The sequence below is a fragment of the Bemisia tabaci genome, chromosome 2 (assembly GCF_918797505.1).
Source record: "Bemisia tabaci chromosome 2, PGI_BMITA_v3".
NCBI classification, from domain to species: Eukaryota; Metazoa; Arthropoda; class Insecta; order Hemiptera; family Aleyrodidae; genus Bemisia; species Bemisia tabaci.
The window spans coordinates 38,955,095-38,972,350 of NC_092794.1; the positions used below are offsets into that span (position 1 = coordinate 38,955,095).

At 40.0% G+C, this 17,256-nt stretch overlaps 1 protein-coding gene across 18 annotated transcripts in view; it reads left to right on the top strand.

Moving 5' to 3' along the window:
• The window catches only part of Papst2 (adenosine 3'-phospho 5'-phosphosulfate transporter 2), a 79,606-nt gene that overhangs the window by 16,733 nt on the left and 45,617 nt on the right, over positions 1-17,256 (top strand). For 15 of the 18 annotated variants that reach the window (XR_011899351.1, XR_011899346.1, XR_011899342.1 and 12 more), the window contains 2 exons: positions 5,071-5,314; positions 5,879-5,997. Coding sequence is in view for 2 of the 18 variants with exons in the window: in XM_072297289.1 (XP_072153390.1) it covers positions 5,147-5,314; positions 5,879-5,997 (287 nt within the window). In the remaining 16 variants the exon portion in view is untranslated. Of the gene's footprint in view, positions 1-85; positions 197-276; positions 413-5,070; positions 5,315-5,878; positions 5,998-17,256 lie in introns of those variants that run through there. The other 3 variants (XR_011899350.1, XR_011899349.1, XR_011899352.1) reach the window with 3 other exon arrangements.

Sequence of the window (17,256 nt, forward strand, 5' to 3'; positions counted from 1 at the left end):
AAGTCAAGTATCTTTGATTTTGTGACACTCAGTTGATTTTTATCAGTACAACACTTTTTCTCAATAAAAAGATTTCACTTAACAGAGAAGCGCCTTCGGCTAAAAGTACAATCCTGATTCCTGCTGCACACTACACACACACACACACACACACTTCCTTTGGCTTTCTCAACAGCAGTTGCTGCTGAGTAAAATGGTTAGAAAAAACACTACACATTATTACTAGTTTATGGACCCGAAGACTGACGAAGATTGAAATGAAAATGGGAAACTTTTCACACTAAACTCTTCCAAACTGCAGGGCGACCACGAGGATACGAGGATCTAGAAACTTCTATGAGCAGTACTGAGTGATAAGCCTAAATAGGTGGTGCATGGAAATGTAAACAGGAGGACCCAATCGTCGGTTTAGGTCACTACACCCTCTGCCAGGGAGCGCTGATGTCAGCGCTAACCGGAGTTGGGGGTCCTTATTTATTCTCTTGGTCCATGTTTGAGGTCCAAAATACTCTCCGACCCAAACGGATGCCCCAAATCCAAGATGGCCGCCTAAATCTCCAAGATAGGGTCAAAACTGCGATAGGTATGTAAAAGTGCCAAGTAGGGTGTCCTTGGTAGGGTTCTTTGGGTCGTAGATTTCACCTAAGATGTCAAAAACTTACCACGGATCCATTAAAGCCCAAAAAAATCAAAATGGCGGGCAAAAGGGCTGCCGTTGCGGAGTGAAATATTTTGTTGAGACAAATATCGTCGAATGAGGTGTCACTGTATAGGTTTTTTGGGTCGTAGATTCCAAAAATAAGGTCCAAATAACAAAATAAGCCAATAGAGGTTCTCCAAAAGCCAAAATGGCTGCCGCCGAGGCATTGAACGCGTTTGAACAGTAGGGTGTCCCATTTTGGACGTTAAAAAGAAAAAAAAAAAATTGCGAAATCCAACTGAGATACTTGCCAAAAAGTTGTCTCACAGTTAGAAAAAAAAGCACAAAAAAATCTCAGGGTCGTAGCTAAAGGTTGAGTGGTTCCGCAAGGTACTTAAGATGTTTCACCGATTTCTCATCTTGGTGATCTTGGCGATCTTGCAGATTTTTTTTCGGTAAATGCAATCGAGGTAGAAAGTCGTAAATGCGGATAATGAGACTTCTGATACTATATTTTAAGATAAAAATAAAGGTTTGGACCCACGAGGATCAGAAATCCCTCGTTCTTAGCTCTCAAAATGCAAAAATCAGCTATTTTAGCATTTTGTAGTCAAACCGCTGCTCGACCGTCGCTCGACTTAAGTGTCGCGGCATTTGACGCGATGTTTCACTATGATCCCATTTTAGGAGTATAAAGTCCTTCGAGTATGTTCATCAGAGGTGTAAGAGGGTCACTTTGGCCAATTTTTGTTAATATTAAACATTGAGCTCATTGTTTAAAAGTTTTTTTTTTTTTTTTTTTTCTTTTTTTTTTTTTTTTTCTTTTGATAATTTTCCTGTTTTTCATCATTTTTTAAAATGGTTTAAAAAGGGCGACAAATGAATTGAACACATGAATTGGCAGAATTGAACTCCTTTGGCGAACAACGTACGTAGGTGGTCAAATCCTTCCTTTAAAAAATTTTTGGATTCAAAGCCTCCCAATAAAGCCGATGTAGCCATATTTTATCGCCTGAAAACACAAAAAACCGAGTACCTATTTCAGTAATTTGAGGCTGTTCCTCACCGAGCTCATTGAGCTTTCAGCAAACCTTGAATTTTCATACGTTATGACCACATTACTAGTGATTATGTACATGTGTTTATCTATACAGCCTTCCACCGCGGCGCAACGTTGCCACATACCATCGATAAAATTCGATAAAAATCCGCGTTTCCCTAGATTTGAGCCATTTTTTCGGATATTGCACATGGAATACATATCGACGGTGAAACTACCAAACCACGTATCTCGGTTTGCGGCGTCGCAAACTTCTTGTCATACTTTATTTTTTTAAAGAGGAAACTTCTCAATGTTGATTCTTGAAAACTTCTGTAATTTTTCCTCTCAGTGCGAAGAAAATTCTGTGAAAATTTCAAGTAATAATATTGAATCGTTCTTCTTAAAAAAAAATAAAATGAGAGCGGAGATTTTTAAACACCGCAAACGAGATACGTGGTCTGGTAGTTTGACCGTCGATATGTAAAACTTAAAATGCAGTATTCAGAGATGGAAGGGGATCATACCTTGTGCCAATAATCATTATTTTAAGATCCTGCGCTTATTGACGACCCATTTCTTACGAATTATAAGCATGATAATGCTTGTGATGCCTCCTAATTTTAGGGAGTGCAAACTCCTTTAAGGACTTTGGGAGGGTAGTAGGAATTTCCACTTTGCGGTATGAGAAAAAAATGGGAAAATTAGGAGGTATCGTTCTTAGCGATCGGTACCCGTCCAAAAGGACGGGGGCGGGAGGGGGGCTAGGTTTAAAGGTTGGTAAAAATTCAGCACCGAGAACCCGTGTTTTTGAAATGTGGCACTGTTTCTTTTTGGTCCTCAGATCACGGTCTTTGTTTGAAAGTCGCATCCTCGTGCACAAACATCATGACTAGAAATCGTAAGAAATAGGTCATCAATAAGCGCAGGATCTTAAAATAATGAATATTGGCACAAGATATGATCACCTTCCATCTCCACGGATAAAACGAGTTTAGGGTTGGGACCTGCGAGGCAGGGCCCGGCCCTACACCCGGGGTAGGTAAAATTGCTTCACCTAAACATTGGAGGGGTAGGCCCATGCTGAAGTTAGGATTCAGCCCTACCTGCTTCAGGGCCCAGTCCTACCTGAGGCGGGGCCGAGCCCTAACCAGGTAGGGCTGGGCCCTGGAGCAGGTGGGGCTGGACCCTAAAGAAGGTAGGGCTAGGCCCTGAAGAAGGCAGGGCTGGACCCTGCAATGCGGGAAGGGCCGGGCCCCCTAAAAAAGCATTCGAGGATATTACTCTACTTGTACGAGCATATTTAGCGCGCTCTATGCACTGTTTTATGAAGTACTCACACATTGCCGGTAATTCCGATGCAGCGATGATGGTTCAATGACGATGCTGAGCGTAAAATGTCCGTGCCCTCGCGTAGATTTGAACTCTTGACAATTCCACCTTTCGGTATATCAATGAAAATTAGGAGGCATCACAAGCATTATCATGCTTAGAATTCGTAAGAAATGGGTCGTCAATAAGCGCAGGATCTTAAAATAATGATTATTGGCACAAGGTATGATCCCCTTCCATCTCTGAATACTGCATTTTAAGTTTTACATATGTATTCCATGTGCAATATCCGAAAAAATGGCTCAAATCTAGGGAAACGCGGATTTTTATCGAATTTTATCGATGGTATGTGGCAACGTTGCGCCGCGGTGGAAGGCTGTATAGATAAACACATGTACATAATCACTAGTAATGTGGTCATAACGTATGAAAATTCAAGGTTTGCTTTAAAGCTCAATGGGCTCGGTGAGGAACAGCCTCAAATTACTGAAATAGGTACTCGGTTTTTTGTGTTTTCAGGCGATAAAATATGGCTACATCGGCTTTTTTGGGAGGCTTTGAATCCAAAAATTTTTTGAGATGAGTCCACCATGAGATTTTTTCACCAAGATGAGAAATCGGTGAAACATCTTAAGTACCTTGCGGAACCACTCAACCTTTAGCTACGACCCTGAGATTTTTTTGTGCTTTTTTTTCTAACTGTGAGACAACTTTTTGGCAAGTATCTCAGTTGGATTTCGCAATTTTTTTTTTTTCTTTTTAACGTCCAAAATGGGACACCCTACTGTTCAAACGCGTTCAATGCCTCGGCGGCAGCCATTGTGACCGCCATTTTGGCTTTTGGAGAACCTCTATTGGCTTATTTTGTTATTTGGACCTTATTTTTGGAATCTACGACCCAAAAAACCTATACAGTGACACCTCATTCGACGATATTTGTCTCAACAATATATTTCACTCCGCAACGGCAGCCCTTTTGCCCGCCATTTTGATTTTTTTGGGCTTTAATGGATCCGTGGTAAGTTTTTGACATCATAGGTGAAATCTACGACCCAAAGAACCCTACCAAGGACACCCTACTTGGCACTTTTACATACCTATCGCAGTTTTGACCCTATCTTGGAGATTTAGGCGGCCATCTTGGATTTGGGGCATCCCTTTGGGTCGGAGAGTATTTTGGACCTCAAATTCGGATTTTACGACCAAAATTACACAAGAATTGACCCCAATCATGACATCAAAATCAAATTCCATAATTTTCACCCCCCGAGCCCCCATTTTGGCCGCCATCTTGATTTTGGGGGGTTAGACGCAAAATTGAGCTTGACAACATTGAAATTCCTTTTTTACGCATCAAAATGAAGAGATTAAGATATTTTCCACACTTGCTTCACTTACCGTTCCACGGGAAGCTTTTTTTGAATATAAGAACCCGGACTAGTTGCTGTCAATGACAAAAAACTAGGCGTATGCGTAAAAATTATTCACCATAAAACTTATATGTTTCCAAGTAAAGTATCTCAAATTATGTCTTTTTAACCATCCTTCATACCCTCAGATGTCAGGGAAATTTATCAAAATTTGCCAGGGAAATCAGGGAAATGACAGGAAATTGCCATACCTAAATTCTGTGGCAACCCTGATATTATTAATTACGGGTTTATTTATAATTTTAGTGAATTTTTTTGTTCATCTCTAACTTTTGCGTAGTCAATTTGAACATTTTTTGTTAAATGCTGGCAACTGGTAACAATAGCACTCTACAAGCATCGCAGAAACATTGCTGTAAGGTTAGCTTTGGCAACGTTTGTGTTAGTACTTTTTGCTCGGTTGGAGGGAGAATAGTCAAGTGAATGAAGGCTAGCTCTTTTGTTTAAAAACTTTATTAGCCTTGGCAGGCTCAGGTAGTTTGGATGAGCCAAGACCCTTGTGTTTGAACCCTTTCACAATACCTTGAGCCAGTCCTTGACTCCATTCTTACTCGCCACTTTTCATGGCACAGATTATAATCAGCCTTTGGCTGAGGTAACGTAATTGATGTTAAACTTTGAATTTTCAGAGATGATCAAGCTGTCTCAAATTTTATTTCTTGCCTGACTGTACTCAGATAAGTTGTAAAATTGGATTTGGTTAGAATGGACCCTCAACATGTGAGAATCCCAATGCATGAGAATGTCTCAATGGGGAAACAGCCGACTGTGAATGTTTTGTGCTTGGATGTCACACGCTGCTCTAAAACTTTACAGTTCTTGCTATGCACACTGGGAGTCTTTGTTTTGTATCTATTGTACGGTTACCTTCAAGTAAGTAAAATATTCTATATTCTACTTCATATTCATTTCATTAAAATTCAGCTCCCATCCTTCCCCCAAAGAAGAAGAGAAAAAATAATAATTGAAGGGTTTGTATTGATCACTGAACCACATTTCAGTCTAAAAGTGTGGAACGTTGAATTGAAAAATACTTACCAGAAATTAATAATATCTACCCACTGCATTAAAGAGCAGGTGTCTCTCCTTACTAAACCTTATCTGTCTCCGCTTAAATCTGTGCGTTCTTGCTCTATGAGCTTCATTCCTCCCGCAACCCCTCAAGATTTTGAGACTAGATTGACTACTTAATTGAAATTTGAATAATAACTTGGTTCATCTCTTTTCATCAGTTTGTCTTTTCTCCAAGTCAACCCGTGTGTATCGTTTAATGTTTCTAAAATGAAAAACTACTGCTCATTAGGACTCTCGAGTCTCAGTAATTGGAATTGTCCGTCTATTGTTTTAGAGTCTCAAAAAATAAAAGTACCACAGAGTTAATCAATTAGCTATAACTGGTAGTACAGTAGCTGATTTTTTTTTCTTTTTTCCTACTAGGAGTTTATTTTCCAAATCGAAGGATTCAAGCCGTTTGGATGGTATTTGACTTTGATACAGTTTGGGTTGTACACAATATTTGGTTGGATTGAATGCACGTTATCCAATACAGTGCGCAGGTAATGAGTCTCCTATCGTCTTTTCCACTTTTAAACAAGGGTGCGGAATTATTTCCCCTCTCTCCTCGTCCAAGAGCCTCGGATTAGATATCTGAACGAACTCTTACCTAAAGGAGTTCACCCAACAAATTGAAAACCAAGGACTTAGTTATTGAAAATTGCAAATAGACCAGCCTTCAAATTATGATTAAAAAAAAAGCCATTTCCATTGGATAGGAGAGGTGTCATGCAATTTCCTCTCCTAAGATTTTAGAAATTATCAAACTTAATAAGAGAATTTCTCAAATTCTCGTAGCCACATTTCAAGAGGATCCCGCACACCTCTTATGGGAAGCTGCACCACGAAGAAACTGTAATATTTTGTAACCATTCGATTCTCCTCAAGATGCTGATCAAAAGTTTTCGTTGCGCCAACTTTCTACGATGCAGCGTTTTCGCCCAAAACGGCCGAGAAGATTCAATTAATTGGCGATGAGAAGCCAGAAAGTTTCTTCATTTCAGCACCCGAGTGAAGGAAATCATGGGAACTTCGGCACCCAGCGGCAGTCGCATTTCGCAGCCGCGCGCCGTTTTGCTCGACCATCCAAATCAGATTCTTGAGGAGCATGAGAACAGGAAAGTCGGAAGAAAACAGTGAACGTCAACCGGATGAGAGCGGGAGGGAGATAGCCCTAGAGTCGGCAGGTATAGATAAGAAAACGGACCCGCGCTACGTATTTGCCTTACTTACATCGGGCCTGTGCTCAAATCCTTTGTTCTTTTTTATTCATTGTCGCCGAAATATTGAATCTTCTCGGCCGTTTTGTGCGAAAACGGTGCATCGTAGAAAGTTGGCGCAATGATAACTTTTGATCAGCATCTTGAGGAGAATCGAATGGTTAAAAACAATTAAGGTTTCTTTATGGTGCAGCTTCCCATAAGAGGTGTGCGGGGTCCTTTGTATAGCACTTTTCAAGCCATTAAAGGTAGAAAAAAAAACTGAGAATTCCTTGACACCCCCTGCTCTTACCATCTGTTGTCCCAGTAGAGCGAAAATAGCGGTTGAAGCGCAAAATGTGATAGCTAAATTGTGTATAAAATTACGAATTAAATCGATGGCTTGTGATGTGAGCTTTGCACCATTTGGCAATGGTGTATTAATTTAATTTTGAAAATGTGGGAGTATTGCATCATGCCCCTTCAAACTGCGGGTTATGATATGAAGTTTTCAGAATTTTATTAATGCGACGTGGCGACATAGCATTTAGGAAGAAATCAATGTTGGCGTAGTGGGTGGTGTAGTAAAATTGTACGCTGAAGTAAAATTGAATTTAAAAATTAATTTTTAAAATTATGTAATATAACTTTTTTTGAAAATCAATTGACAGTATTGTTGTTATTGAAAATTTTAAAATTTAATTGACAGCGTTATTATTGTTTGAAATTGTGCATTAACTTATGAATTATGGGTGAGGGCGTTAATGTGAAAGTTGTCCCCTCAATCTGCTGGTTGTGCAGTAGAGTTTATCCTTTCGATTTGTAGTTCATATGGTAGTGTATGTTCCCTGTCACGGTTCGTTTGAACCAAAGTTAATTGAAAAAACATATTACCAGCGATTTTCCTTCGGAACCTTAAAGTAGGACGTGTACACGTTAATTTAAGCCCTAAACGAAAAAAATTCGGTCGAGCTCCTGGAAAAAAAAATTGATTTGAAGATTTTCACTCCTAAATTGGCTGAAAATTGCTAATTTTGGAGCAGATATCCCATTAGCAGAATGAGGCAATGTTGTTTTTGATGTTTCAGAGTCGGAGGAGGGTGCGAATAAGTTTTTAAGCCCCCTTCCCCCAAAAAGAAACCCACCCCTCCCTACAGAAAAAGCCTTGCAAATGCGCTCGAATCGATGAGCATGTCTCCGGGTGTTCTTTGGTATTTAAAGGGGGTACGGGGAGACAGGGTTAGGGGGAGGGGGACAGTAGCCCCCCTATATATAAGCCCCCCTATATAAGCCCTATATCTGTCCCCAATATTGCATACCCTCCCGGGCGGACCCGTGGTTGCGCGCTTTGCCTCATCTGCTTTCGCTCAGTGCCGTAGGTTAGGGTTGGACTTATTTCTGTAAATCGAACAAACCAAATGATGCACGGTCGTAAACGGTTCTATGTGATATAAAAAAAAAAAAAAAAAAAAAAAAAAAAAAAAAAAAAAAAAAACAACAACAACACGGTAGCCAAAAGGATTTTGAAAAGAAATAATTTAGCCCGGCGCGCACAGAGCCTAAATAACGTTATTTTTCCTATTTTTGGGCATTTTAAACGTCTTCTTTTGATATATTAGTTAGTGGCAGGGATTTGACAGTAGATGTTCAAAACTTGGTCCAAACCTAGCACGCACCTTGAACATTAAGGAAAAAATCGTTATTCTCCGAGGTCACTTTCACTTCGCTTGGTAACGCCTAAACCTATTGTTCGGCAGCTCTAAAAATCGAAATTTCACCGTTTTTGAACTGAACTTTTTGAACAGCCTATAATAGTAGTAAAAATTTGAAAATTTGTGGAAAGCAAGTCCATACCATCAGCATGGAAGGACGAATTTCAGAAAACTCTTAGGTCTTTTACTTTTTGCCAAACGATGCCCACAATGGCCGAAAACCCTTCACAAATAGCTTAATTTTGACCGTTTTTTCGCTTTCGAAAATTTATTGGACACCCTGTAATGACGATGAAGGTCCAAAAATTTGTGGAAAGTAAGTTTTTACCGTCTGTATGGAATAAAAAAGTTAACTTGTTTCCTATGTTTTATACTCTTCGTCCTACTATAACCGAAATGGCAGCGAAAAAGTAAAAAAATACCTCAACTTGGCCGTTTTTGGAAAACATTTTTGAACGCCTTGTAGTGGCAAAGGAGGTCCGAAAATTCGTAAAAAGTAAGCTCATACCCTCCGTAAGGAATAAAAAAACTACTTGGTTCCTATGTCTTACATTCCTCGTTGTGCGATGCCCGCAAACACGGCGAAAACGTCAAAAATAGGTACCTCAATTCGTTTTTTTTTCAATTGCGAAATTTATTAGACACCCTGTAATGACACTGGTAGTTAAAGAATTGGTGAAAAGCAAGTCCATACGTCCATTGTCGTGGCATGGGTTACCGAATTGTACATTTATTTTTAGTGGATCGGGTGTGTATCAGAGCACTTGGGGGTGTCTATATGAACCTTGGACTTTGGGCATTAGTATCGGTTACTTCATTTTTAGGTTTGGGAACGTTCTCAGATTCCTGGGAGTACTGTGATGGGTTTGAGTATTGTAACAGAGTCATTCCATACGACGAACTCGGCAATGGGTCGACCCACCGTTTCATCTTTGCACGGTTCCATTACTTTGCCGTTTTGCGTGCTCCGATGTAGATGATATTCTAGGAAGTGGCAAATGTCGAATTGGCGTAAAGAGGTAATCGTGTCTTCGTAGACGTTTTGTGTACTTATCTCGTAAAGGAATGAGTCTGTATCCATGTAGGACAGTCGAACTTTGTCCGGGCCCTACTTTGAGCATGTGAAAGATGTATGAAAATGGGAATTTAAGCACAAAGTTCCACATTTTTCCACGAGAGGGTGCAGGTGTCGTGTCGTTTATAGCCAAATTTTTCTGCAAAATTTTTTTTTTGGTGGGTACGATCAAAATCGACGATTTTTTGATTGGAAATTGCCACTTCGGGAGGTCATACTAGATGAAAAAACAAAAGTTTTGGTCCGTAGAACCACTTTCAAATCCGTGCAGGATCCAAGATGGCGGCCGTTAAAGATGGCGGCCAAGCGCTTTTTTGAAGTGCTATATCTCTGTTGCTAATTGTCCTATATTGATTTTCTTTTTTTAAAAAGAGAGCTAAAAGGGCCTAGAATATGAATAAATTATAACAGATTCAACTCGGCCAACAATTTGTCTGAAATTTTGCAAAAAATTTTTTCCTTGAAAATTCCTAAAATTTCAAAGCAAAATAACTTTTAACTGAGCAGGAAAATTGATATTTTCTCTTCATTGAAAGAGATGGATCTTAATCTCGCGTTTAATTTGATACCAAAACCATTTTTGTGCTACGAGTAGTTAGCCCGCAAGCGCCATTCAAGTGTCTTGCGATCGGCCGCGGCGCGCGATTTCCACCCCGCGTTCATGGCCACGGGCGCGCTTCACACGTGTAAAACGCGCTGTATCTCTCCAACTGTTCGTTCGATTTTCAAACTTTTGGTCTCGTTTGAAAGCTACTATAAAGAACTTTTCAATTAATGTGCATTTCACATTTACCTTTAAATAATTTGCCATATTATGACAAAATATGTGAATTTTTTAATTTCGATCATCTAAACAGCCGTTGATTTTTTGTTTCTGGGCGCAATTAGAGCCCTTTATTTACTTGAGGTGGGTGGAGGATTTTCTGACCTTCAAAACGATACCAAAACCCTTTGGTTTGGCCCAAGGCCCATGTTGGTCCCTGAGCCAGCATCAAACCTCAGCATCAGCGCTTAATGCTGGCTCGGTCGGCTGTCCAGCATCGGGCTTCAATGCCCGAAGCCGGCGCCGGCAGGTTGCGCGCATAAGGCACGGCGCCGCATGCCCGAACGGCCGCTACCTGGGCATACGGCATTGATGCTGAAGCTACGAGTCGATGCTGTACAGCATAACCTCTTGAGGCGCCTCAAATGCCTCCGCGTGAGGACGGTTTTGGTCGCGCGCTCGGGTAGAGGTTCGCCACTTATGCGCCGTGCAACCTCGCGTCGGCCCGCGTTCATGCGCTACAGAACTGGAATATTCGCTGTTTTTTTATCATTCATTGCAAAATTTTCATGAAAATTGTTAATTTTGGAAAATCCTTTCATACCCTCTTGAGACGAAATGAATACCTACAATAAAAAAAAAAATACTCTGGTTAACATGATAAATATGAAAAAATGTATAACGAACTAATTACTGTTCCTTAAGTTTTTATGAGATGGAGATGGATGGAACCGCAACAAATTTGATTCTTTATTTGATTCATTACACTTTTAAACGACGATGTTTTGCCGATAATCAGCATTCTCATGGAATTTTAGGAATTATTTCTACAATTTTCTCGCTTAGAGGCGAACTCTACTATTTAATTAAAATTGATCGCAAAATGAACAGCGGGCTTGGAATCTTTCCCCACAACCAAGTGCATAGTGCACGTGGAAAACTTTTCCGATGCAACAGCGGCGTTTTTCCCTCTTTCGTCCTCAAAGGCACTTCCAGATGCCTGTTTTCAAACCCCGGAAAAATATACCCGCATGTCGCCTCTATTTTTGGCGGTAAATGGAGGTTTTCTTAGCAGACGCAGGGGCGGATATCGGTTTTCTTTAATTACGCTGGTAGATATGATATGAATGAGAAACCGCAACAAACTTGATTCATTATGTAATTTATCTTGATTTTATAATGGGGATAAAACGGCGATCATCTGCATTCTCGTGGAATATTAGTTACGGTTTATACACATTTCTTGCTTAGATTAGTCGAGCTAGTCACAGAAATGTGTTCTGATGCTTGAATCTTGTATAGCAGCTAAAAATAGTAGGATCTGTTCCAGCAGCAATTCTCAAAGTTCAATGTTAACCGAGATATCGTGCTTTGAAAAATTCGATTCATGCCGTTACCCACCGAGGAAGTGAAACCCTTGGTTTCCTCCAATTTGCTTTCATCCGAGTTTCACGCATGTTTCAATTGTTTCACGTGAGTAACCAGTGAAATTTTGTGTCAGCCTGAAAAATGAGAGTAAGGTGGAAGAAACCAAGAACGTCACTATGGTACTGACACCCAAGTGGTATCCAAAGCGGTACCGCTTTGGATGACGTCATCAACCGAATTTTTCAAAGTTGGATATCTTAGTTAAAATTGAACGAAGAAAGCTTTTGTTCGTAGAAATCTTTTTGTTTTTAGCTGATCCACAAGAATCAAATGTCAAAACACAATTCTGTAACCCGCGCAACTGACTCATTAAAATTGATCGCTAAAAGGTCAATGTGTTTAGAATCCTTCCCAACAACGAATCTGGGAACTCCAAAAAGTTCACGTAGTAGAGTTTCTTAGGACGTACAATTTTTAGGAAACTCTCCATATCCGAGCATCATATCAGCCGCGATAACCCCCCCCCCCCCTTCTGTCACAATGTACCCAATAACCGCCCTACATGACATTTAAGGCACACTATGGGGGCATCGATTATTAGGGTGCGGCTTATTTTCGTCATGTCGAAAAATCTACGAGGTCCGGGTGGCAATCGATGATACCTATGAAAATAATAGGCTGTATTAAATTTGAGCCAATTTGAAGCTTTTTTAAGTGATGCTCAAAGGGATCAAAACTAAGGGGCAAAATTACATTGGTTTAAATGGGCGGAAAAACGCCTGATCTGCGCAAATGCGTTTTTCGGATCTAAAATGCGCTTGAATGAAGAAAACCTGACCAACTCGTAGAGAGGCATCTAGGGGCCCATTTGAAACGAAAAATCACACTTTTGACCCATGGGTGAGGGTAGGGGGATCACTCGAGTGCAAGATAAAATTTTTCACCAATTCCGTTCCAGGCTCGAGAAATAGTATGTGAGGTAACATTGTAAAGGGCCAAGTATAGTTCTCAGGGGCTAAAACAACTATTATACATTATTTTTCATCAAGTTGTGAGATAAATATGCCTCTTCAACTTTGGAACACTTATTTTGAGTTCGATCAGAAGCGAATACTTAGCTCCGGGCGCGGCGCCTCAAAACCGGCTACGCCGTGACCCCCCTGTCCCCACTCATGGGTCAAAAGTGTGATTTTCTCGTTTCAAATGGGCCCCTAGATGCCTCTCTACGAGTAGGTCAGGTTTTCTTCATTCAAGCGCATTTTAGATCCGAAAAACGCATTTGCGCAGATCAGGCGTTTTTCCGCCCATTTAAACCAATGTAATTTTGCCCCTTAGTTTTGATCCCTTTGAGCATCACCTAAAAAAGCTTCAAATTTAATACAGCCTATTATTTTCATAGGTATCATCGATTGCCACCCGGACCTCGTTGATTTTCCGACATGACGAAAATAAGCCGCACCCTAATCGATGATGTCCTCCGCGTTAGTAGGATTTTTTTTTTAAATTCGATCTATTTATAATAACTTTTGTTAAACTATTATTGCAATGACTAATACGAGCACCTCCAGAACATTGCGTGCAGATGAAAGTGCATTGAACTTGAGCTTTAACACAGGAGCATCTCTTTGTGCAGGCAGACTTGCAATTGCATTTAACAATCTCCCGACAGTCGTTCCAAATGGAAAGAAGATTTGACCAGATGAGTGACCAGCTTTCTCTCTTTTCGATCAACTCGTACTCCTCACGGCCAGGAATTTCTTTTTCTAGAGACAAAGCGCGTTCCCAAACATACCTTACCTGGTCAGCAGCGCAAAGGGTGTGCTGCCTTAACGCATCTTTTGCGAGGGGGGGGGGGGGGGGGCAAATTCCGAAGTACCCTATTTTTGGTTAAAATAGAAATTTTCTCAGCAGATGCAGGGGCTTATTTGCTGCTTTTTCGTAGTAAGGACGGTAAACCAAGTACATGCAGTGCGTAGAAAATTTTTCCGATGCAACAGTGGCGTTCCTCCTATTTTCATCCTCAAAAACACTTCCAAATATCTACTTCTAAACCCTAGACAAATTTTCCTACCGTGTCCAATACGAGACAGAAGCAGATATCCGCCCCTGCGTCTGCTAAGAAAACCTCCATTTACCGCCAAAAATAGAGGCGACATGCGGGTATATTTTTCCGGGGTTTGAAAACAGGCATCTGGAAGTGCCTTTGAGGACGAAAGAGGGAAAAACGCCGCTGTTGCATCGGAAAAGTTTTCCACGTGCACTATGCACTTGGTTGTAGGGAAAGATTCCAAGCCCGCTGTTCACTTTGCGATCAATTTTAATTAAATAGTAGAGTTCGCCTCTAAGCGAGAAAATTGTAGAAATCGTTCCTAAAATTCCATGAGAATGCTGATTATCGGCAATATATCGTCGTTTAAAAGTGTAATGAATCAAATAAAGAATCAAATTTGTTGCGGCTTCATCCATCTCCAGCTCATAAAAACTTAAGGAATAGTAATTAGTTCCTTATACATTTTTTCATATTTATCATGTTAACCAGAGTATTTTTTTTTATTGTAGGTATTCATTTCGTCTCAAGAGCAGAGGGTATGAAAGGATTTTCCAAAATTAACAATTTTCATGAAAATTTTGCAATGAATGATAAAAAAACAGCGAATATTCCAGTTCTGTAGCGCATGAACGCGGGCCGACGCGAGGTTGCACGGCGCATAAGTGGCGAACCTCTACCCGAGCGCGCGACCAAAACCGTCCTCACGCGTTTTCTATTCGTCACAAAAAAAGGGTTTTTGTATCGTTTTGAAGGTCAGAAAATCCTCCACCCACCTCAAGTAAGTGAAGGGCTCTAATTGCGCCCAGAAACAAAAAATCAACGGCTGTTTAGATGATCGAAATTAAAAAATTCACATATTTTGTCATAATATGGCAAATTATTTAAAGGTAAATGTGAAATGCACATTATTTGAAAAGTTCTTTATAGTAGCTTTCAAACGAGACCAAAAGTTTGAAAATCGAACGAACGGTTGGAGGGATACAGCGCGTTTTACACGTGTGAAGCGCGCCCGTGGCCATGAACGCGGGGTGGAAATCGCGCGCCGCGGCCGATCGTAAGACACTTGAATGGCGCTTGTGGGCTAACTACTCGTAGCACAAAAATGGTTTTGGTATCAAATTAAACGCGAGATTAAGATCCATCTCTTTCAATGAAGAGAAAATATCAATTTTCCTGCTCAGTTAAAAGTTATTTTGCTTTGAAATTTTAGGAATTTTCAAGGAAAAAATTTTTTGCAAAATTTCAGACAAATTGTTGGCCGAGTTGAATCTGTTATAATTTATTCATATTCTAGGCCCTTTTAGCTCTCTTTTTAAAAAAAGAAAATCAATATAGGACAATTAGCAACAGAGATATAGCACTTCAAAAAAGCGCTTGGCCGCCATCTTTAACGGCCGCCATCTTGGATCCTGCACGGATTTGAAAGTGGTTCTACGGACCAAAACTTTTGTTTTTTCATCTAGTATGACCTCCCGAAGTGGCAATTTCCAATCAAAAAATCGTCGATTTTGATCGTACCCACCAAAAAAAAAATTTTGCAGAAAAATTTGGCTATAAACGACACGACACCTGCACCCTCTCGTGGAAAAATGTGGAACTTTGTGCTTAAATTCCCATTTTCATACATCTTTCACATGCTCAAAGTAGGGCCCGGACAAAGTTCGACTGTCCTACATGGATACAGACTCATTCCTTTACGAGATAAGTACACAAAACGTCTACGAAGACACGATTACCTCTTTACGCCAATTCGACATTTGCCACTTCCTAGAATATCATCTACATCGGAGCACGCAAAACGGCAAAGTAATGGAACCGTGCAAAGATGAAACGGTGGGTCGACCCATTGCCGAGTTCGTCGTATGGAATGACTCTGTTACAATACTCAAACCCATCACAGTACTCCCAGGAATCTGAGAACGTTCCCCAACCTAAAAATGAAGTAACCGATACTAATGCCCAAAGTCCAAGGTTCATATAGACACCCCCAAGCGCTCTGATACACACCCAATCCACTAAAAATAAATGTACAATTCGGTAACACATGCCACAACAAAGCACGGTTCATGGCCGAGTTGAATCTGTTATAATTTATTCATATTCTAGGCCCTTTTAGCTCTCCTTTAAAAAAAGGAAAATCAATATCGGACTATTAGCAACAGAGATATAGCACCAAAAAAAAGCGCTTGGCCGCCATTTTTAATGGCCGCCATCTTGGATCCTGCACGGATTTGAATGTGGTTCTACGGACAAAAACTTTTGTTTTTTCATCTAGTATGACCTCCCGAAGTGGCAATTGTCAATCAAAAAATCGTCGATTTTGATTGTACCCACCGTACTATTGGACAAAGTAGCAACGCTTTTAAAAGTATGATATCTGGCCCCTTCAATCGCCGGGTTATGCAATGAAAATGATATTGATTATTACATACTTCCCCTTCAATCTGCGCGTTATACAATGAAGATGATTTTGAGTCTTACATGTTGCCTCTACAATCTAAGGGTTATGCTATGGTGTACGTTGCCCCTTCAATGTGTTGCGCATGCAGTAGTTGCCTCTTCAACTTGCAGGTTATGAAACAGCGTGCCAGACAGTGCAAATAAAGATATAAATTAATTGACGGGAAAACTTGACAACATCGAATAGAACAGTATTGCGAGATGGCACGAGAGTGGAAATAAATTTTAGGTACTCTGTTGCCAGATTTAGCAAAATTAATAAAGTTCGGACTTATACAATTTCTGAAACATTAGACCGTTTCCTCCGGGACGTGTCTAATATCGGACTCTGTAGAGCAGGGTATGACTCAGGAATTTTGATTATTAGTGATGGGGGTGCGCACCGGACTGCTTGGAGGTGTGCATCAGAACCTTAGACTTTGGCATCGGGTACTGTGGAATAAGCAACTGGGTTTGGATATTGCAAGGTTCAGTTTGATAAATGAATAAAAAAAAGAAGAAGAAGAAAAAAAAAAAGTTATTGTTACCGTTTAAAAACATCCGCGATTAAAACTTACTTATCTCTGGACCGATTGCGCGAGAAGGGCGTTCGGAGGTTCGATACCCGATGTTGAGTGTTAATTTTTACTGGTTGCATTGAATATTTTAGACCAATCATCCAAAAATAATTAATACTAGATGATAAGTATACGAACATTTTCTCGTGAATTAATATGTTAAACAAACATACCGGAATATACCTCCTTCCTATAATCAGCCACATGTTCACTCTAATTAGTGATGTAATTTTCTTTTTTCAATAATGTTAATTTGCATTCAACGGTCGTAAGTTTCGCTAAAAGTACCTACTAATGCAAGTAGAAAGACATGAAAGTAGTTTGTCTAATATTTCAGTTGTTTTTTCTTTTTTTTCTTTCTTCAATAAAACAAATTGACTTGGACTAGAATCATTGTATCTCTGAAGACAAAAGTTAAGTTTTTTGAAACAGAAAAACTAAAATATTCATTCTTCATACAATAAGGGGGATGTTAACCCAACTATTGATGTATATTTTCTCTGTTCGCCCAAATTAATGATGGTTTTTTTCTTTTTTCAATAACATTAATTTACATTCCGTGTTCTTAAAGCAATATT